At 42.9% G+C, this 22,388-nt stretch overlaps 1 protein-coding gene across 1 annotated transcript; it reads left to right on the top strand.

Moving 5' to 3' along the window:
• Positions 1–1,667: 1,667 nt before the first annotated feature.
• Positions 1,668–18,744, top strand: ADSL (adenylosuccinate lyase). The gene is made up of 13 exons (XM_012638089.1): positions 1,668–1,872; positions 4,939–5,142; positions 6,825–6,869; positions 7,510–7,589; positions 10,922–11,093; positions 11,312–11,358; positions 12,354–12,444; positions 12,957–13,026; positions 13,172–13,319; positions 15,379–15,469; positions 16,092–16,181; positions 16,677–16,853; positions 18,625–18,744. The coding sequence occupies exons 1-13, from the start codon at positions 1,720–1,722 to the stop codon at positions 18,709–18,711; spliced, it is 1,455 nt and encodes a 484-aa protein (XP_012493543.1). The 5' UTR covers positions 1,668–1,719; the 3' UTR covers positions 18,712–18,744.
• Positions 18,745–22,388: the final 3,644 nt, after the last annotated feature.

The following is a 22,388-nucleotide window of genomic DNA, read 5'->3' as shown; positions in this document are numbered from 1 at the left end:
TAGCACTGCAGTCAATTCTGACTGCTAATTCTGGAGTTCAGATGGAGACATGAAGGAGCCTGGGAATGAGGACACTGAGGAGGTATGAGAGAGGTTGGGGAAAAGGGAAGTATAGTGTCAGACTCTAACTCCTATCATGGCTAGTGTGGGACTTACTTCTCTTGCTGGGCTGGACTCCTTTGAGGCAGTATTTATTTATCCAGCAATCATTTATTGAGAACCTACATTATGCAAGATTTGGTGCTAGGGACACAGAGTGATCCCTGCCCCCACCAAATTTGCCATTAATAGGAATCAATGGGAAATGCAAGCAACACTGAATTCTGGTAAATGTGAGTGTGTGTGTGTGGGGGGGCTGTTTGTTTTTTTGACATGGGGTCCCACTATATCACCCAGGCTTGTCTCCAACTCCTGGGCCCAAGCAAACCTTCCTCCTCAGTCCCCCAAGTTACTGGGATTATAGGCTCAAGCCACCAATACCCAGCAAGGAAGAAATCTTGAAGTCTTGAAATATAGTCAGTAACTTTTAATGTTCTTGACGTATTATAGTTATTGGAAAAGGGAAGTTCACTTTCAGCAAACAAGCTGGGAATTCAAAGTGGAATTCATCCAGGAGGTCTCATTTTAGTGAGGAGCTCAGAAACAGGTAATTTCCAACCAGCATTAGTACCTGCTACGGTAGCACACAGGAAAGGGCACATTTGGAGCAGTTAAGAATCAGGTACCTGGATCTTCTACCCTTCTATGTGAGCAATCTAAGCGCACTCCACCCACCAAGGCCTTGTTTTGTCATCTGCAAAATGGGAATTATGATAATGACTATCATTTATTGAGCACTTACTCTGTGCACTGTACCAAGAACTTTACTTGTATTGCCTCACTTAACAATACCTGAACAACTCAGGATTGTTACAAGGATTAATGAGGTCACCTGTGTAAAGTACTTAAGACAGTGCCTGATACCTATTAAGACCTTCATAAATATTAATGGTTTTTATGATTATTGGCTTAAAAGAGGAGAGAGTGGCACCATCAATCATTTTCTAGACTGGGTCTTAAGTAGGCGGTAGTCAGAAAACAAAGAGGTGTTCCAGGCCGGAGGGTGGAGGGGAATGCCTTCACCACGCCTCGGTGTGAGCGGGTATGGTGTGTGAGCGCAGATTCCTAAGTGGGGCAGATCTGGGTCTTAAGTCTGGCTCTGCTTCCTAGCTGGCGAGCTGGCCTTCAGCAAGTCACTCAGCTTCCATGACTCTCAGTTCCCGCAACTGGAGGCGCTTGTCTAAATCCATTTTCACCGAAATCTGACGCAAGGGGCTCACTAGGCACGTAATAAATGCCGATTTCCCTTGGGCTTGGTGCGTGTCAGCCAGTAGGTGTTGGGTGGGGTAGACGACAGTAACAATAACAGCAAACGCGAACAGAGCCTCCTATGCGCACCAAACATCACTCTAATACTGCATCCCCACAACAACCTTAGGCAGATACCTTTTTCCTCATGGAAATACTAAGGCGCAGAGCGGTTAAATGACCTAGGAAGCGCTAAGCACGTTTCTCGCAGCAGACAGCTGGCGCACCTCTTTGCAAACCATAAGCACTCACGGCCCGGAACCCCCCAGGGAGGCGGGACTAAGTGGAGGAAGTCCCGCCCCACTCTGGCCCCCAGGCTTCCGCTTCCGCTCCTGCCCATCCTGTCTGCTGCGGCGAGGTCGCGGCTTCGGCATGGCTGCTGGTGGTGACTATGGCGGGTCCGACAGCTACCGCTCCCCGCTTGCCTCCCGCTACGCCAGCCCGGAGATGTGCTTCGTGTTTAGCGACAAGTACAAATTCCGGACATGGCGGCAACTCTGGCTGTGGCTGGCGGAGGCTGAGCAGGTAACGGGCCACGGGACGGAGGGGCCGGGCGGGGAGAGGCGGGATCGTCCCAGCACGTGCCGGGCTCCGCGCCGGGCTTGGCTTAGCCGGCTATTTTCGGGTGTTCACTGTTCTGAGAAGCTGCGGCCCCAGGAAGGCAAGGGCGGGAGGCCCGGGAGTCGACACCTGTTGCCTCACGTGTTTTTAGTCCTGAAGGATTCGAGACATGGAAGAGGCTGCGAGAAATGCAGTCAGTCGTTTCAGGGAATTCATCTTGGCCGTTCTGCAAGAGTAAACACAGATAGCGCTTGTTAACGTGACATTGTGCTGATTTCACAGATCTTTTTTCGTTTAATCCATAAAGACCTTGCAAGCTGGGTGGTGGTTTTCCCACATGGCAGGGAAGAACACCAGTCCTGCAGAGCGCTCTGTTTGCCTTAAGCCACCCAGATATTAAGAGCGGAACTGGGATTTGAACCGGGATTCAGTCCAGAGCCTGGGCTGAGTGCTTAGCCACTTTGTGTTTTACAGGCTTGTGAGTTAGTGACAGGACTGGAATGCGTGTTTTTAAGGCCATTGTTTTTGCCTCATTCAGCTACACTTTGCCTCTGAGGAGGGAGAATCTGGCCAGGGCTAAGGGCTGCGTATAGAGCTACTTGGCCCAACGGTTTCAGAAATAACTTCAGAGGGGCCTTCCCGTAGGAGTGGAAGGAAACTGAAGATGATCTAAAAGAGCTGTTTCTTCTCAAGTTTCAGAGGAAAGTGCCACAACAAGCAAGTTGGCAGTGTCCTCTCAAATGGCGTAGTAAAAATGGAAACAATCTGAGTAGTGCCTAGGACGACCATGGTGCCATGAAACTCCCCAAACGGGAAACTTTCATCCTAGATTCCCTGCCCAGCCCTCATCACTGTGCTCCAGAAACTTCAGTGGTACAGTATAATAATAGCAGACAGTTACATAGTTATATATAGTGGTGAACTTGAAACTCGCAAGGCCTGACTCTGTGGAGGACCTTATATCTTAGACCTGGTATTATCTAAGACTTGAACAGTCCGAGTCTCAGGCACTGTTTTAATACTGAACATATAATTGCTCATTAATCCTCAAAACAACCCTGGAGGGTAAGAGGTATTATTGTACCTATTTTATAGATGAGGGACTGGAGGCACAGAGAAATTTACTATCAACTATTGGCTCAGATAATGATAGTAATAGATAGACCTTAATCGTGTGTTGTGGTTTGTGATGTCCTAATATGTATTCTTTTCTATTTCATTTGATACTCCATGCTATAGATTAGGGAAGTGGCGCTCAGAAAGACTTTGCCAGAGTCACACCATAGGTAGTAAATGGCTTCAAGCTGGAATTGGAATGTAGAGTCTGAATATGTGTTCTTTCCTCTGTTTGGTCCATACATTGTCTGAAATGCATACAGTTTTGGATTTGGATTACCAGGGTGTCACAATTAGCATAAATTATGTAACTTAGTAGTTAAAAAACATTGGAGAATGAGAGATTAGGAGGAATGCTGAAAATCAGCTATAGGGACAGTATGAATTTTGGGAAGATAAATTGCTTGGGGGAGGGAAGTAATATGGCCATGTTGCCCCCTGCTTCTTTGCTTTGGGAGGAGGCCTGGTATGTCATTTCTGCTGTAAAGGTTCCAGGCAGTTCTGCCACAGGTGGCTTCTGAAATGTGGCTAGTGCAACTGAGAAACTGAATTTTTACTTTGTAGTTTTAATTAATTGAAATAGCTACATCTGGCTAGTAGCTGCCATGTTGGACAATACCAGGTCTAAGATACAAGATCCTCCCCAGAGTCAGGCCTTGTGAGTTTCAAGTTCACCACTGTGTATCTTCAGCCCTTGGATCCGGGGTTCTGAGCTGCCTATTTTTTTGCCAGCCTAATTTTTCCAGTGATAGATGAATTTAAGATGTTGATGTGTTTCTTTTCTTATCAGTATCCCCTGGAATTGCTTTCAGTTGCACTGAATTTGCTGGCAAAACTACTTAACAAGGCCGGGCACGGTGGCTCACGCCTGTAATCCTAGCACTCTGGGAGGCCGAGGTGGGCGGATTGTTTGAGCTCAGGAGTTCGAAACCAGCCTGAGCAAGAGCGAGACCCCGTCTCTACTAAAAATAGAAAGAAATTAATCGGACAACTGAAAATATATAGAAAAAATTAGCTGGGCATGGTGGCGAATGTCTGTAGTCCCAGCTACTCAGGAGGCTGAGGCAGTAGGATTGCTTGAGCCCAGGAGTTTGAGGTTGCTGTGAGCTAGGCTGATGCCACGGCACTCTAGCCCGGGCGACACAGTGAGACTCTGTCTCAAAAAAAAAAAACTACTTAACAGAACTTTTAATTTTGGTTTCTCTGAATTCGTCTGGGTAAAATGTAAAGCTGCCACACTTTGGGCACCTGTGTGTCAAGCAGTAAGGATTAAGCAGTAAATATAACAAAGCTCTCCCCTCATGTATACATTCTAGAGGAAAAGGATAGGCTAATAAATACGTAAAAATGTCAGGTAGAGCTAAGTACTCTAAATTAAACCAGGCTAAAGGGATAGATCAGTGACATAGAAAGCTGTTTTACATTGAAGTCGTGGAGGACCTCTCTGAGAAGATGACATTTGAGCCCAGAACATGTGAAGGCATGAGCTAAGCAGAGGTATGGGACAGAGGGAGCAGTCAAGACCAGGATTGTATTGTTGTTTTATGTATTGGCGTTTACTTAGAATATAATTTACCACGATTCATTGAAAAGGCTGCCCCCCCCAACCTCCTGCCCCCGCTTTTAGCTTGGTTGCCCTCTGGGTTTTTTTTTTTCTTCTGAGACAGGATCTCACTCTGTTCTAGGCTGGAGCTCAGTGGTGCGATCATAGCTTTCTGCAGCCTTGAACTCCTGGGCTCAAGCGATCCTCCCACCTCAGCTTCTTGGGACTACAGGTTGTGCCACCTAAATTTTAATTTAAGAATTTGGAGATAGGGCATAAATGCTAACATGAACCAAGTTTTTCATGGTGTCACTTCAGTTCAAATAATAGTGATATTAAGGTTAATTAATTTTATTTTGCCTATTCTGCAGACTTTGGGTTTGCCTATCACAGATGAACAAATCCAAGAGATGAAATCAAACCTGGACAACATCGACTTCAAGATGGCAGCTGAGGAAGAGAAACAGTTACGACACGATGTGATGGCTCATGTGCACACATTTGGCCACTGCTGTCCAAAAGCTGCAGGCATTATTCATCTTGGTGCCACCTCCTGCTATGTTGGAGATAATACAGTAGGAACCCATATTGTTTATACTTGGGACTCAGTCTTTATAATGCACTTATAAATTTTATATGATGTCCAGTTAAGGAAGTGACTACATAGATCTTTATTTTTAGGGATGTCCTGGCTGAAAACACGCAGAAATTTTATGCTTTTAGTATCCTTCCATTCTAAACTGTAAGGACCTAGTGACCTCCATAAAATAAGATCTACAGATACTGCTTATGCATTGGTATGCTGTACATAAGCCAAGGTCTTAAGCCTTTTAGGGGCTGAGGTATTAATAATTTTCCAAAGGGCTTTTCTATTCAACATCCTTTATAACTAACTCTTCATTGTGGCTTCTAAAAAGAAAGGAGGACTGCATTATTATCAGTCTTTTGTTTTGACAGGGTCTTGCTCTGTTGCTTGGGCTAGAGTGCAGATCATAGCTCACAGGTTGCGTTGTAATAGTTAAATGAAACTTTTAATTAGCAAAAGTGTTTTATAGTCAGACATGGAAAAGTAACAGCAAACATTTTCCTGAAAGTTTACTAGGTGCCAAGTACTATTGCGAGCACTTCGTATGTATTTATTTATTCTACAGTAAAACCATATGAGATAGATGCTATTACCTTTGCTTTTAAACAGTCTTAAGTTTTTTAACTCAGTGAAATGTATCCATTTTAAATGTACAGTTTGGTGAGTTTTAGTAAATGTATGCAATTGTTCAGCCTTCACCATACTCCAGTTTTAGAGTGTACCCCTCACCCTAAGAAGTTCTCCTACACCTGTTTGCAGTCAGCCCCTACTCCTGCCTCCAGTCTCAGACAACCACTAACCTGCTTTCTGTCTCTGTAGTTTTGCCTTTTCTAGAGATTTCTTATAAATGGAGTCATAGAATACATGGTCTTTGGGGTCTGGCTTTATTATCTTCATTTTTACAGATGAGGAAACAGAGAGAGAGTTTAAAGAAGTGGCCCAAGATTACACAGCTAGAAAGGATACAAGTTCAGGAAGAATGACTCCAAAACTCGTGCCCTTAATCACAGTGTACTCATGGTGCCAGAAGTTAAGTTGTCCCAAATACTTTTTAGCCTTAAGTGGTACATAATTAAAGGCATCGTTGTATCATGGTAAGATAATTGGAGGAGAACAACGATCTTATTTGGAAAGTCCTTTTAAAAATTACTCAGTGTGTAGTTGGGCTCAGCAATTACTGTTTTCTACAAGCACATGTTGGAGTTGCCTGAGATACATACATCTCTTATCTTCCTCAGTAGCAGCTTTTTAAGTTTCCTAAACCTTGATGTTCTTCTGGGTTATGCCTTTCCTTATTAGCGACTATAGGTGAGAAAAAGGGAGGAGGAACCAATGGAATGTCCTCAGAGACTCAACCACTCCTCTCTGGGATAGTATAAACCTTGTTGACTTGCACATTTTCTGGTCGTTTTAGATACCAGGTTGGGCTTTATGAGTATAAAGGTTTTTTTCTTGTAGATCCCAGTAGTACTGCTTTCTAAGTTGGTCTGTTTTTAAAACGGTAATCAGAAGAGAACAACTTAATGTTAACATCTTCAGGTGTGTATAGTGGGTTGCTAATGGTAAGATAGGTTGCTAGCTCAGACACCCAGCCATGATGGCCAAAAAGTGTTGCACAATATCGTGTGAGCAAAGCTCTTTAATATGATACCTTTGCATTTTACTTTGTAGGACCTGATTGTTCTTAGAAATGCATTTGACCTGCTTTTGCCAAAGGTAAGGAGTTGGCAGACGTTTCCTACCAACCTTAGATTCCCTGTGAAAGGAGATGGGTTCCAATTATGACTAAGTCAACTAGTATAAATCTACATAGATTATCATTTTCTCAGGTGAATGACCCTGTTTCTAACCTGTAGAACTAATTGCCTCTTTAAAACACTGTAAGCGAAGCCTTTTTGAAGGATAGCTTTTTTCTTTTCTTTTTTTTTAGACTTGTCAAGTGCAGTAGTGAGGAGGGGGAGTTAAGTAGTAGAACAAGGAGTTCAATCTGTAACTGACTGTGAACAATCAAGTGAGATAACTCACTACCTTCGGACCAGCTGAAGCATAGCCTTTTGAATGAAGGAAGCAAAGGCATGTCGCTGGAACGTGTCGGTCAGGATTATGATTTTGTCCTGGTTTTCTGCAGTAGTTTTAAAATAGTTCATAACTTTTTAGGTAGTCAACTCAGTTTTCAGATGTTGGTTGCTATGAACTCTATGGGGCACTTCAGGATACAAAGATGAAAAGAAATGACTGCTGCCTTTCATGAGCTAGAGGTCTAATTTTATATAAAATTATTTAAAAGTTTAGTTCCTATTATGTAATGAACTCAACCTGAATTCACCCTCTTTCTACCACATGATCTTTCTTACAGCTTGCCAGAGTGATCTCTCGGCTTGCCAACTTTGCTAAGGAACGAGCTGATCTACCCACGTTAGGTTTCACACATTTCCAGTAAGTGATAAGATTACTTCTTGGGAGTTGGGCTTGTGTATATGCATGTGGCTTCCAGTTACTTCTTCAGTTCTCCCTTTTCCATGGTAACCTTGAGGTGAAGGATATTAACATATAACTTAAGCAGGTAACTTGGGATGCTTATAAGGAATGAGCCTGATATCCACCTTAAAAGCCTTACTGGTGAGAGAGTAAATCTAACAGTTCGTCTGGGAAACATTTGGAAATAAGTATAAAGAGCTTTAAAAAAATATTTCTTATGATAATAAGCATTGGAAACAATCTAAATGTCCAAAAATAAGAGAATAATTAAATAAGGTATAGTATATCCATAAGTTGCAATAATATGCAACCATTAGAATGATGCTCACAAGACTTAATAACGTGGAAATGTACTTAATGTTATGGGGGAAAAGAGCTTATAAATTGCACAGAGATTGGATGAAAGTATATTAAAATGTAAACATTGGTAACTCTGGTTTATGAGATAATGGAGTAATTTTTTTCTAGTTTTTTTATTTTTGACTTTTAAAATGTGTAAGTATTTTTATAATTATTGAATAAAGCCCTTTTATAAAGCTGATGATGGCTGGGCACAGTGGCTCATGCTTGTTATCCCAGCACTCTGGGAGGCTGAGGCGGGAGGATTGCTTGAAGTTGGGAGTTCAAGACCAGCCTGAGCAAGCAAGACCCCATCTCCACTAAAGATAGAAAAATTAGCTAACTGTTGTTGCCCGTGCCTGTAGTCCCAGCCACTCAGGAGGCTGAGGCAGGAGGATCGCTTGAGCCCAGGAGTTTGAGGTTGCTGTGAGCTAGGCTGATGCCATGGCACTGTAGCCCAGGCAACAGAGTGAAACTCTGTCTCAAAAATAGAAAAAAGAAGGCTGGGCGCGGTGGCTCACGTCTGTAATCCTAGCACTCTGGGAGGCCGAGGCGGGCTGATGGTTTGAGCTCAGGAGTTCGAAACCAGCCTGAGCAAGAGTGAGACCCGTCTCTACTAAAAATACAAAGAAATTAATCGGACAACTAAAAATATATAGAAAAAATTAGCCGGGCATGGTGGTGCATGCCTGTAGTCCCAGCTACTTGGGAGGCTGAGGCAGAAGGATTGCTTGAGCCCAGGAGTTTGAGGTTGCTGTGAGCTAGGCTGATGCCACGGCACTCACTCTAGCCCAGGCAAAAGAGTGAGACTCTGTCTCAAAAAAAAAAAAAAAAAATAGAAAAAAGAAGCTGATGATGTCATTTTGGAATGCTAGTGACAGGTAGCTGATGTTGTTGGAGTAGTGGTGTATTCATATCTGACTTATGTTTTGGTAGCATATTGCTATGGCAACAGAGATACCATCTCATAACTTAAGAACACCTGTTGAGCTTAATCTTCCTTACAGTTAGGGCTTACGTTTATTGGTAGCAGAAATGTGAAGAACTTGTTCATGTGAAGGAGTCAGTGCTCAGCAGCTGTGGCTTGACTATGAAAAGTATTGCCTTCTGCTGGCTTCCCCACACACCTAGCATCATCCATATTGCAGCTCCTCTGTCTCTCCTGCCTCTGGGAGAGTGCCCAGGGAAGGCAGCTGCATTCTGGGGTTAGCATAAGGAAAGGTATTGGCTGCCACAGTTAGCAGGTGCTAGGAACTCTGAAAATGGTCAGTCCATGCAATTAAGAAAAAGCTTTACTGAGATATAATTCACATAACAAAATTTGCCATTTTAAAGTGTACATTTCGATGATCTTTCGTATATTTACAGAGTTATGCTATCATTACCACTATTACATAATTTCAGAATATTTCTGTCATCCTAAAAAGAAACCCCATACCCATTAGCAGTCACTTCTATTCCCCCTTTCCCCAGCCCTTGGCAACCACTAACCTATTTTTTGTCTCTATGGAGTTGCCTATTCTATACATTTCATATAAATAGAATCTTGTACAATGTGTGACCTTTTGTGTCTGGCTTCTTTCACTTAGTGTGATGTTTTCAGTATTTATCCATGTTGTAGTATGTGTCAGAACTTCACTTCTTTTTATGGTTGAATAACATTCCCATTGTACCGCTGTGCCACATTTTCTGTACCCATTCATTCATTGGTTGATGGACAGTTGGGTTATTTCCACTCTATGGCTATTATGAATAATGCTGCTGTGAACAAGCCCATGCAAATCTATTAGCAGGAGTTAACAAGGAAAACAATGAGATTAATTTGAGGATCTACTGTAGCTTGTGATGTGCTTACTGTAGACATTCCTATTGGTGTGCATCGATGTTGCTGTCAGTATCATTAGCCTAAGAGGAAAGAAATTCCATTTGGCGTGGGCTAATTAAAACTTGGACATTATTGTAGTTTATTCATAATTATGTTTTATGTTCAGAAACAGACCTTCAGTGGATTGATTGAGACATCACACTGGAAACAAAGCCATTAACTGTAATGATAGAGTCCTTCGGTTACATGTGTTTTGGGGTTCTCCATAGCATGACTCGCTCCTCACTGGATCTTGGCTCCTCACAAAGGCCTTCCTCTGCCGCCAATCTAGAATAGCCTTCTCCGTTGTGATCCTCATTTTCTTCTTTTAGCATTTAAAATATCTACAGTCACCTTGTTTTTTCTTTACTTGTTTACACTACAGCGTAAGCTCCATTGCATAGGGACTTTACCTGTTTTGTTCACTATTGTGTTTCCAATAGCAAGAACATATTAGATACTTGGCAAATGTTATATGAGTATCCCATATATTTCTTACCACTGTCTGGGAATATAGCCATGAACAAAATGGACATTGTCTCTGCCCTTATTTTAAATTGCCTCTTGCTGAAGAAAGAACTATACTAATAGCCCCTTAGTTTTAATCTTTGAATATTTATAAATGACACTGAATCTCCTTAACTATTATTCACTCAAACTTTTTAGTTCTTTTTTTTGAGACAGATTCTCACTGTGTTGCCCAGGCTAGAGTGCCGTGGCATCAGCCTAGCTCACAGCAACCTCAAACTCCTGGGCTCAAGCGATCCTTCTGCCTCAGCCTCCCAAGTAGCTGGGACTACAGGCATGCGCCACCGTGCCTGGCTAATTTTTCAAAATTTTTTTGTAGAGACAGGATTTTGCTGTTGCCCGGATTGGTCTCTAACTCCTGAGCTCAGGCAGCCCTCCCACCTCAGCCTCCTAAAGTGCTGGGATTATAGGCACGAGCCATCACGCCTGGCCCTCCAACTTTTACTTTAATCATTCCCCCTGCCGTGGATAATAGCGGTTATTAAAAGAAGCAATGAAGCTTTGATGAAGTAAGGCCTTGGTGTCAGACAATTTTGCGTTACCATTGGGTTATTTTCAGGCCTGCTCAGCTGACCACGGTTGGGAAACGTTGCTGTCTTTGGATTCAAGATCTTTGCATTGATCTCCAGAACCTGAAGCGTGTCCGAGATGACCTGCGCTTCCGCGGAGTGAAGGGCACCACTGGCACTCAGGCCAGCTTCTTGCAACTCTTTGAGGGAGATGACCAAAAGGTATTCTGAAAGTGACCTGAGGGATACTGAAATTCAGTGAGGAGGCCCAGGAGAAAAGGCTGACCCCCAGTATGATTATTAATAGAGATTGATCCAGGATGGGGGCGGGGGGTGGGGTTTGGATTGGAAGGAGGTTGGAGGGCTGAGATCTGGGCAGGATGACAGGTTGAGATAATCTTATCCTGGATTTCTGTACGGATGTGTCTTTTTTCTTCAAGGTAGAACAGCTTGACAGGATGGTGACAGAAAAGGCAGGATTTAAGAGGTAGGTAAATGGGACAACTGTTGGCCTCCCTGTTAAGTTGATGAAGGTCTCTAGATTGGACCTTAACTTTTTTGACTTTTTCTTCCTCTGTTTTTCTACCCATTTCCTTCTCTCTCTGGCTTGAGTCTTATTTTCTCATAGTCTGGATTCTATTTGCTTATAATCTATAAGAAAAAAATTACTTCTGATTTCTTCAGAGTACCCTTACCCATGTTGTTGCTGTTTTTATTTCTTTACTGAAGGCCTCCAGTGGGTTAGACTAAATCTGACCCGTTTCCATTTCCATGCACAATGGTTCCTTCTCCCCGGCACTTCCATCCAGCTCTGGCGGGACATGGGCATACTGGACCATGTTTCTTCCTCAATCAGGACAGCTTCCTGAGTATTGGTAAAAAGGGTGGAAGACCAGTTTGTTCCAGGAGCAAATTACCAGTCAGGTCCTCTGGGTTCAATGTGATACAGTGTGCCAGTAAGACCAGGGTTTTTCTCAGGACCTGCTTTTGCTTGTTTGTTTGACAGAGCCACATTTTGTGTACAATTTTTTAATTTAATTTAATTTTTTTAGGGAAAAGGTCTCACTATGTCACCCAGGCTAGAGTGCATTGGCCTTATCATAGCTCATTGAAACCTCAAACTCCTGGGCCCAAGGGATCCTCCCACCTCAGCCTCCCAAATAGCTAGGACTACAGGTGTGTGCTACCATGCCTAGCTAATTTAAAAAACATTTTTCTTTAGAGACAAGATCTGGCTATGTGGCCTGGGTTGACCTCAAACTCCTAGCCTCAGGTAGTCCTCCTGCTTTGTCCTCCCAAAGCATTGGGATTACAGGGGTGAGCCACTGCACCTGGCCCAATTCTTTTTTTTTTTTTTTTTTTTAAAACATAGTCTCACTATGTTGCCCAGGAGGAATTTGAACACCTCAGCCTCCCAAGTAGGTGAGACTACAGGGATGTGCCACCATGCCCAGCTTTGAACTATTTTCTATTTATTTCCAGGAGTTTCATTATTACAGGGCAGACGTATACACGAAAAGTGGATATCGAGGTTCTGTCTGTGCTGGCTAGCCTGGGGGCATCAGTGCACAAGGTGAGTGGCGATAGCTTGTAGGGTGAGGGATGGGGGCTTTGGGCACCACCGACAGACTGAATCAGCATCAGAATTTTACTTAATTGTCTTTCTCAAGAGATATCATACTTCAGTTTTACAATTTGGGGCCTGTAAATGGAGCCCTTAAATTAAGGTGTGTTTGAGGGAAAGACTAGTTTTGGCATTCTCTTTAAAGTTACTCCAAGGACTGCAAAATGTCCATCTTGTTCAGTGACATATTAAAGTTAATCTTGCTATTATCTTTCCATGATGTTGTAAGTAGTGTTTCACAAAAGTGTTTCCATGCTCCTTGAATTTGTCATCCTAGCTCTTTGGGAGTGGAGAGTAGTCTGAGTGAGATACTCTGCAGGAGCTCTTGGGGAGGATGTGCTAGTCGTTAGCTCTGCAACAGGACACCTAAAAAGCTCATCATCTCCATTGGCCTATCTGCTGCCCCAGACTCCCGTGCACACGGACCGTGTGGAATGATGCTTGTTCCCTGCTTCCCTCAGATTTGCACCGACATACGCCTCCTGGCAAACCTCAAGGAGATGGAGGAACCCTTTGAAAAACAGCAGATTGGTGAGTGTTATATAGAGGTCTTGAGCACCACAGAGCTGCTGGAGAGCCTCGTGGACATGTGCTGACAGCTCACCCAGCAGTGTGTTGCACACTTCCTCTCCTCTGAAGTCTTTCTGCCTCTGCATCTCGTCCTTTTCCGTGGCAGGCTCGAGTGCTATGCCATACAAGCGGAACCCCATGCGCTCAGAACGGTGCTGCAGTCTTGCCCGTCACCTGATGACCCTTGTCATGGACCCACTGCAGACAGCATCTGTGCAGTGGTTTGAACGCACGCTGGATGATAGTGCCAACCGGTTAGTGGCACAGGGATGTCACATACAGCAAGTTGGGAGGAGGACTAAAGGAAGAGCACAGAAGCAAAAGGACGTTTTTGAACATCTCTACCTTCCCTCCTTGTCCTCAAGGAGCCTGGAGTCCAGCAGGGAGGCAAAAAAAGAAGGACAGTGTGATAAGTGTTATGATTGAAGTGTGTACAGGGTACTGTGGGAGCAAAGTGGGAGGAGTAGCGTTCGAGGAATCAGAAAGTGTCATGTTAGAGGTGATGCCTTAAGCCGTTAGAAATACAGGCCTTAAGGCCAGGCATGGTGGCTTACGCCTATAATCCTAGCACTCTGGGAGGCCGAGGTAGGAGGATTGCTTGAGCTCAGGAGTTGGAGACCAGCCTGAGCAAGAAGGAGACCCCATCTCTACTAAACATAGAAAAAAAAATTAGGCAACTAAAAATAGAAAAAATTAACCTGGCATGATGGTGTGTGCCTGTAGTCCCAGCTACGCGGGAGGCTGAGGCAGGAGGATCGCTTGAGCCCAGGAGTTTGAGGTTGCTGTGAGCTATGATGAAGCCACTGCACTCCAGCCGGGGCAACAGAGGCTCTGTCTCAAAAAAGACAAACAAACAAACAAGAAATACAGGCCTTTTTTAAAGACAAAATTGGGAGCATGTATAAAGGCACAAAGGTAGGAGAAAAAACGCTTGACAGGCTGGGCGTGGTGCCTCACGCCTGTAATCCTAGCACTCTGGGAGGCCGAGGTGGGAGGATTGTTCGAGCTCAGGAGTTCGAAACCAGCCTTAGCAAGAGCGAGACCCCGTTTCTACTAAAAATACAAAGAAATTAATTGGACAACTAAAAATATATAGAAAAAAACAAAACAAATTAGCCGGGCATGGTGGCACATGCCTGTAGTCCCAGCTACTTGAGAGGCTGAGGCAGTAGGGTCGCTTGAGCCCAGGATTTTGAGGTTGCTGTGAGCTAGGCTGATGCCACGGCACTCTAGCCCAGGCAACAGAGTCAGACTCTGTCTCAAAAAAAAAAAAAAAAACAAAAAACGCTTGATGGAGTTACTAACTATTGCGTAGTGCTGGGGAACGAAGTCAGTATGGGGCAGATCATGATCACAGGTGGTAGCCCATCTATGAAGGGTCTTATAGGCCCTGAAAAGGAATTTAACTGTTAATCCTGAAGGCAAATAGATATCACATGTGGTGTCTTGGCCCAGTGACATCTTGATTAATTATGAGGTGAGTCAGAAGTCATGTGTGTAACTATAAATAAGGTGCCAGCTTGCACGTGGTTTTCTCCTTTATGTATATAATCGTTTAAAGCAGATTCACATTACTCTCGCATTGTACTCAGCTTTCTTGAGTGGATAAGGTTGTGTAGTTAAAGCCAGCTCTCTAGGATCTGTGCATAATCCTGGGTTTATCTATGGAAATAAGTCATGTGAACTCACTAAGAATAAGTAAGGCATTGAGAACTTTTTAGCAAGGTGTGACCTAGTGAGATATGCCTGCTAAAACACCCTGGCAACACTTTCTAGAATCAGCTGTAAGGGCACATGGATCAGGTCAGAACAAGTTAGGAGGGTACTTTTAAAAGTCCCAAGTCCACATTGGTACGGTGGCCATGTAAATGGAGAGGAAGGACATAGATACAGAGTCAAAGGCAGATTGGCCAGCCTTGGTGGTTGGCTGGAGTGAGTATAAAGAACCCAGTGATGGGGGTGCTAGTGCCATTCACTGAGGCAGGGGCTACAACGGAGAGGAAGAGCAGGTTTGCCGTGGTAAGTGGGAGGCAATGAGAAAGTGGCTGAATTCAGTTTGGGGTTCGAGGTGCCTATGGGTCGACCAGTTGGAGCTCTCAGGTATAAGGTGTGGTGCCTGGGCAAGTGGTCTGGACTGGAGGTGATAGAGTTGAGGGTCATGAGGACATTGGGGTAGTTGGTCATGAGACTGAAGGAAATTGTCTAGAGTACATATGGCATGAGATATCAATAGGGCAGCCTCTTGGGACACACCCTGCTTTTCACTGAAATTATTTGTTTAAAGAGATAACTGAATGGCTGTTTGTTTTCTAGACGTATCTGTTTGGCTGAGGCATTTCTTACTGCAGATACTATATTGAATACGCTGCAGAACATTTCTGAAGGATTGGTGGTGTACCCCAAAGTAAGAGGCCTCAAAAAAGTAAATTATTAGGGAAGGGTTGGAATGTGGGAAGAGGATTACTCTGGAGTGTGTTGTGGGTGCTGTATTCTGGTCTAATCGAAATTCGTCCCAACTTAGCATATCCTTGAGTTCATGACATAAGCTCTAGGGAACGAGCTCTGTGGAATTCATAGACACATTTACAGAAGAAGGAAAAAGGACATAGTACTTTCAATTGCCTTGAACTATCTACCAACACGAATTATCTCTGGTGTGACTAGGCACAGTAATGGCTCCATTTGCCTGTTTTTAAGTCCATAGCAGATTGGTTCTTTCCCATGATATACTTAGCTCTTAAGACTGGGCACTGAAATGTAACACATTTTGGTTTTAGGAATCATTCCTCTGAAGCAGCTTTCTTACTTAATAAATCAATAGTCTTTTTTTAAATTTAAAATAAATCTCTGAATTAATAAGAAAACTGAGAAGTACCATATAGAACAAAAACAACCCACTACTCTCCATAAACACTGTAGTTTGTGTCCCTGCATTTTGCTTGAGATAGTTGGTATATCCTGCTGTGTGTATGCCTTTGTAACCTTGAGGCATCTTGATTGGCCATTCATTTCATCTTTTCTTCTAGGTAATTGAACGGCGCATTCGGCAAGAGCTGCCTTTCATGGCCACAGAGAATATCATCATGGCCATGGTCAAAGCTGGGGGTAGCCGCCAGGTTTGTAACCCCTCATGTTCCTGGATAAATTGAGAGTGCACCTTCAGTCCTGCTCTCTCCTCCCTGAAGAAGAAAGGAGGAAGGAAGGTGTTACCTTCAGTCACAGTGTTGGTACAGAGCAGTGACCATACTCTGCTATCTCTGAAAGGTGATTGTGGTGAACTCAGTTTATTAAAAGTCAATCACTTAATCACTTGTAGAAAAAGTCCACTCTCAGTGAAGGAGTGAGGTCTGAAATTCCATAGGAAGTGATGGGAAGAGAGCTGGAAGCAATAAGGCTTTAAAGAAGAGCTCAGGGCAAGGTGGGCACTCATTTCCGGTTCATCCGAAGATGTGGTCAGAGAGTTGAGATCTTAGTGGACTCAGACTGAAGGGAACCACTTTAGCCTAGAGGGGTGTTGTGTACTAGCATGGATGTGAAGTATGTGATGACTTTTTAAGCATGTTCATATGCCTTGTTAGTAGTGAACTGACCCCACTTCACTGCCTTCCCAGGATTGCCATGAGAAAATCAGAGTGCTTTCCCAGCAGGCAGCTGCTGTGGTTAAGCAGGAAGGGGGTGACAATGACCTCATAGAGCGGATCCAGGCCGATGCCTATTTCAGACCCATTCACTCCCACTTGGACCGTTTACTGGATCCTTCTTCTTTCACTGGTCGCGCATCCCAGCAGGTAAGCATCCATCAGGACTCTTCTGGGGGTTCTTCCCTAGATGCCCTCTTTTCACACTGCTGGGCTGCGGAGCCTGGCATACTGTCTTGATGTTTCTATTTTATGATGGGAATGGGGCTAGTTAGAAAGAAATCAGATTGCCTTAGAGGTCCTGAAAAATAAAAAGAATGAATGGGGCCGGGCGCGGTGGCTCACGCCTGTAATCCTAGCACTCTGGGAGGCCGAGGCGGGTGGATTGTTTGAGCTCAGGAGTTCAAAACCAGCCTGAGCAAGAGCGAGACCCGTCTCTACTAAAAATACAAAGAAATTAATTGGATAACTAAAAATATATAGCAAAAATTAGCCGGGCATGGTGGTGCATGCCTATAGTCCCAGCTACTCGGGAGGCTGAGGCAGGATTGCTTGAGCCCAGGAGTGTGAGGTTGCTGTGAGCTAGGCTGACGCCACAGCACTCACTCTAGCCGGGCAAAAGAGTGAGACTCTGTCTCAAAAAAAAAAAAAAAAAAAAGAATGGAAATCAGAGATGCTTGCTGGCTAAAATGTAAAGATTTGACTATTTTGAGCTGCCTTAAGTACTTCCCCTGGTGGATTTCTTGGGCTTCTCTTTTGGTCTCAAGAATATGTTGTAATGGACAAAGACTTGGGTTTTACTGTCAGGTAGATCTGGGTTCAGTCCTGACTTCTGGCATTTACAGTCTGACAGCATCAAAATAATATATCTCATAGTGGTGTTATGAGGGTTAAAATGCCTAGCATAAGTGCTTGGTGCGTAGTAGATGCTCAGTAAATATTTTGTCATTTTTCCTGCTGACCTTTTGGAAAAGACTAGAAACGTTAATTCAAAAATATTTACTCAGTACATACTAGGTGCTCTGTGTGTGTTCAAGTATTTTATTTAATTCTGGGGATTTAAAGATGAATAGATAATCTTTATCTTCATGGAACTCAAAACTTAATGGTAAAGACTTGTAAATATGTCATTATTAGACCAAGCAGTACATGTAGGGATTGAGGGAAGTACATCTTTTGGGGGGTAGGGGGGTCACAAAGGAGGAGATATCCCTTTTAAGGCAGAATGTGGTAGAAGTTAGGAAAGACGTCCTAGAAGACATCATGTCTCAGCTGACAAGTAGGAGTTAGCCTGGGAAGGCCAGGCTGGGAGGAGATGGCAAACTACGTAGACCTCTAACGTGTGACAGCAACTACAATCAGTTGAATGTTGCTGGAGTAGCAAGTGCCCCAGAAGTAGTAACTGGGTTTCAAGCTGAGGACAGGAGTTTGTCCTTTATGTTCAAATCACTCAGGTGTTACGTCAAAGTTGAACGTTAGAGACTTAAAACTTGGAGGTAGAGAGACCAATGAAGAGGCTACTCGTAAGCAATAGATGATGAGGGCTTTGACAGAGGCAGTGGTGGTAGACGAGGGGTTGGGGGTTGTTAATCTCTTAGTGGCTGGTTGAACAGGGCTGGAAGGGAGGAAGGGGAGAGGCCATGGTGATTTTATTAATAACTTGGGGGTGGAAATGGTGGGACCAACTGAGAGAACACAGGCGGGGTTGGTTTGTGGGGAAGGATGGTGGGCATGTGGGTTGAGTCGCCTATGTCTAGGGAGAGATTTCTGATAGACAATTAAGGAAAACAGATGCTCAGTGATGGAGTAAAAGCTTTATCACATTAGGTCTCGGTGATATCAGTTGACATTAGAAAAGGTATTATCTACTTATATCTTAACATTTTCTTTTGTCTTATGTTTGCTTTCCTCTTTGAAACAGGTACAGAGATTCTTAGAAGAGGAAGTGTTTCCCCTGTTAAAACCATATGAAAATGTGATGAAGGTGAAAGCAGAATTATGTCTGTAGAGTTGGAAAAGAATTAAACAAAAAATGATTGTTGGTTTTGTCACCTTGATTGCTGGGGTGTGAAAAAGTGTTATCGTAGTGTCTCATTTTACCTTAAGAATTGTCGCCTTACATTAATACAGCATTTTCTTCTTCCCATGGTGGTTTTCACATTTCTCAAGATTAACAATGCAGAAACAGAACACATTGTAGTTGACTCTTGTTTACAGCAACACAGACTTGCACAATAAACGTAGCTCCTACTTGCTCTCTGTTCTTTCGGGGCACATTTCCCAGCTGTCTCAATCTAGTCCTTTTCACCTGTTCACTTGTTTGTGCAGTGGCAAATTCTTGGTCCTCTCTCTTAAAGGTGAATTTGATCTAGTTCTAGAAAAACAACCTGGATTCAGCAAAGTTGGATACCTTTATTTCAGTTATATCTGGCTAGAATAAGTAATGAAATTTGGAGCTACGATACTTAAAAAAAAAAAAAAACAAAAAAAACCCTGATGTGATCTTCGGGCTTACTCAGTTCAAGTTGTGCCCAAGCTCATTTTATCTTTTGTTAAGGTGCATGTATATCAGGGAAATGCTAGTTGGATATATTGATTGCATCAAGGCATCTGACAGTCTTTACTACTTGTTATGTGGGTTTTTTTAAATGACAAAGAATAATTGTATATATTCATGGGGTACAGAGTGATGCTTTGATACGTGTATAGTGATTAGATCAGGGTAATTAGCATATCCATCACCTCAGACATTATTTCTTTGTGTTGGGAATGTTCAATATCCTCCTAGCTATTTGAAATTATATAATGTTAACTATAGTCATCCTACAATGGTATAGAACACTAGAACTTATTCCTCCTATCTAGCTATAATTCATTACATGGATTTATATTAGGTCATTAAATATGAAATATCCAATTTTGAATCAAAAGTTTAGTTTATTACACCTCAAACAAGAAGCAGTACAATTAAGCAAAGTATGTGCTTAAACTATTAACATAGTTTTGCCATCTTAACAGTAGCTTGCTTATGCCAGCAGCGAAGAAGCCTGCAGAGCAAATGGCAATGAAATCATGAAAGGTGTTTTCCACAGCTTGTTGAGAATTGAATATTTTTCCTTGCAAGAAGTAGTCCAAATCCTGGAAGAAGTAAGTGGTAGTCAGCTGGTGCAAGGTTTGGTGAATACAGTGGATGATAGAAAGTTTCCAAATACAGCTTCTGTAGTTTGAACAGCATTGTTTTTTGTGACATGTGGTCTTAACAAGAGGATTGGCCTGTCTCTATTGACCAGTCTTCGCTGCTTCATCGCAAGCATCCCCATCATGTCATCCAATTGGTTACAGTAGACATCCACTGTAATTGACTGATGAGGTTTCATGAAGCTGTAGTGGATAATAACCAATGCTGGATCACCAAACACACACCATTAGGTTTTTTTGATGAATATTTGGTTTTGGACCGCATTTTGCCACTTCACCTTGTTTCAGCCGTTGTGCTGAATGCTTGTGATTGTCAAAAAGAATCCATTTTTTATTACATAATACGATGTAGAAATGGTTCACCTTTATGTTGTGACATGAGAAAGGCAAACTTCGAGACGATTTCTCTTCTGATGCCTAATTCATGCGGAACCCATCTATCCAGCTTCTTGCCCATTTGTTTCAAATGGTCCAGTATTGTTGGAATAGTAACGTCAAACCTTGCTGCTAATTTATGCGTAGGTTGAGATGGATTCACTTACACTACAGCTTTCAGCTCATCGTTATCCACCTTGGTCTCCGGTCACCCACGTGGCTCATTTTCAAGATTAAAATCACCAGAAGGGAGCTTCTCAAACCATCAATATACTGTGCATTCATTAGCCACATCCTTCCCAAACACTTTGTTGATATTTCAAGCTGTCTGCACTGCATTGGTTCCACAAGGGAACTCATATTCAAAAACATGAATTTTTGACTTATCCATGGTTTCACAAAATATGCTCTTAAAAAATATTTGAGAGCATAAAGGTAGTCACAAGCAAAAACATTCATTTGAAAGAATGAGGATGTACCTTCACAATAAAAAAGTGTCATAGTGTCAGGGATACCGACTGTCAAACTTTGTACTTAAGGAAATTGGACATTCCATACTTAATAACCTAATAGCTGATTGGAGCAACTGTAGCCAAAGAATACTGAGATATGAATTACCTGCTACCTGCCTGGGAGGAGAACTCTAGTGTTACTTAGCCCAGTCTCATTCAGTGTTTTTCAGCATAGATGAAAATGATGAGAGCTTTTGTTTATCACATTTGCAGCTGACACAAAACTAGAAGAATTACCCAGTACATTTATTTGGTAAAATAAGATTTCATCTAGCTGGGCGAGGTGGTGTGTGTCTGTAGTCCCAGCTACTCAGGAGGCTGAGGCCAGAGGATCCCTTTCAGCCCAGGAATCCAAATTCAGCCTGGGCAACAGTGGTGAAACCCTGTCTCAAACTATTTCATCTAACCTAAACAGATTGAAATGATGTAGCCAAGACTAAAAAGAAAAAGTAAGGATAAATGTAAGTAACTTAACCTTAAACTCAGTTTGAGCCAGAACTGAGAGAAGACAGTTTTAGGATATATGTTAATGGTATTACAGTGTTCAGAAAAGCCCCCAGAGGCTTACTGTTTCACACTCGTAGCATTATGTGCAAATTTGGACACCCAGTCTAAAGAACAGAGTCAACCTCCAGAGAGGACCTCATATGAGAAGTGGTGAAGGAGTATTAGGGCTCTTTAACCTATACAAGAGAAAACTTGTCAACATTTCAAATATTGTGTGGAGAAAGAATGACTTGATTGTTACCCCAAGAGACACCAATGAGATCAGCATCCATTCTTAAGGATCTGAGACTGGTTTGGGCCCAGACATTGGAACTCCTTAGAGTGACCCATCCCCAATCCCCCAAGTCAGACAGAAGCTGGAAGACTACCTAGTGGTCAGGAATGTTGTGAGGGAGGGGAGGCTGAATGAATCACCTTGAATTTTATCTAATTAAAAGTAACCAGAAAAGCCAAGCCAGTTGATGCAGTGCGCTCCTGTAGTCCCAGCTACTTGAGAGGCTCAGGCAGGAGGATTGCTTGAGGCCAGGAGTCCAAGTCCAGTTTGGGCAAGATGGGAGACCTTCTCTTAAAAAAAGCCAAAAGAAAAGAGCTCAACCTACTGGGGGAAAAAAACTCATAGACGGCAATTCTTTCCTTTTTGGCGGGGGTAGATAGGGTCTCACTCATTTGCCTGGGCTAGAGTGCAGTGGCATCATCAAAGCTCACTGCAGCCTCAAACTCCTGGGATTATAGGTGTGAGCCACTGTACCCGGCCCATCAGTTCATATTGAATAGTCATATTAAGCAGCCACTTGTGTGTGAGATTCAGAGGGAGACAAGTCTTGAAGGCTTCCAGTTTCCATCCACAAGTGAGCTGCCTTTTCATTGCTCTGGCTGTAGGACACTGAGAAATATCCTATTAAAGTTTAAAACTATGGGAAAATGTTATAACTCTCCCATGGTTTTAAATTTTTAATAGAACAGCTGTCTTTAAAAGCTGTGATTGGGATAGTGTTGGTTGTAAGAGTATAGGAAAGTATATTTAAAATATATAATGCAAGCATAAAGAATAGATAGAAATTATCCCATGCATCTACCCAAAGGAAAAGAAAAA

This window comes from Propithecus coquereli, unplaced genomic scaffold (assembly GCF_000956105.1).
Source record: "Propithecus coquereli isolate 6110/MARCELLA unplaced genomic scaffold, Pcoq_1.0 Scaffold126, whole genome shotgun sequence".
In the NCBI taxonomy this organism is placed as follows: Eukaryota; Metazoa; Chordata; class Mammalia; order Primates; family Indriidae; genus Propithecus; species Propithecus coquereli.
Note: the sequence above shows the minus strand (reverse complement) of the source record. Positions and strands in the feature narration are given on the sequence as shown.

Bases quoted from the DNA above. Each gene is read 5' to 3' on its own strand.
- ADSL (XM_012638089.1), top strand. From the start codon at position 1,720: ATGGCTGCTGGTGGTGACTATGGCGGGTCCGACAGCTACCGCTCCCCG. The intron at 7,590-10,921 runs GTAAGTGATAAG...GGTTATTTTCAG, and splicing joins TTAGGTTTCACACATTTCCA to GCCTGCTCAGCTGACCACGG. The intron at 12,445-12,956 runs GTGAGTGGCGAT...TGCTTCCCTCAG, and splicing joins TGGGGGCATCAGTGCACAAG to ATTTGCACCGACATACGCCT.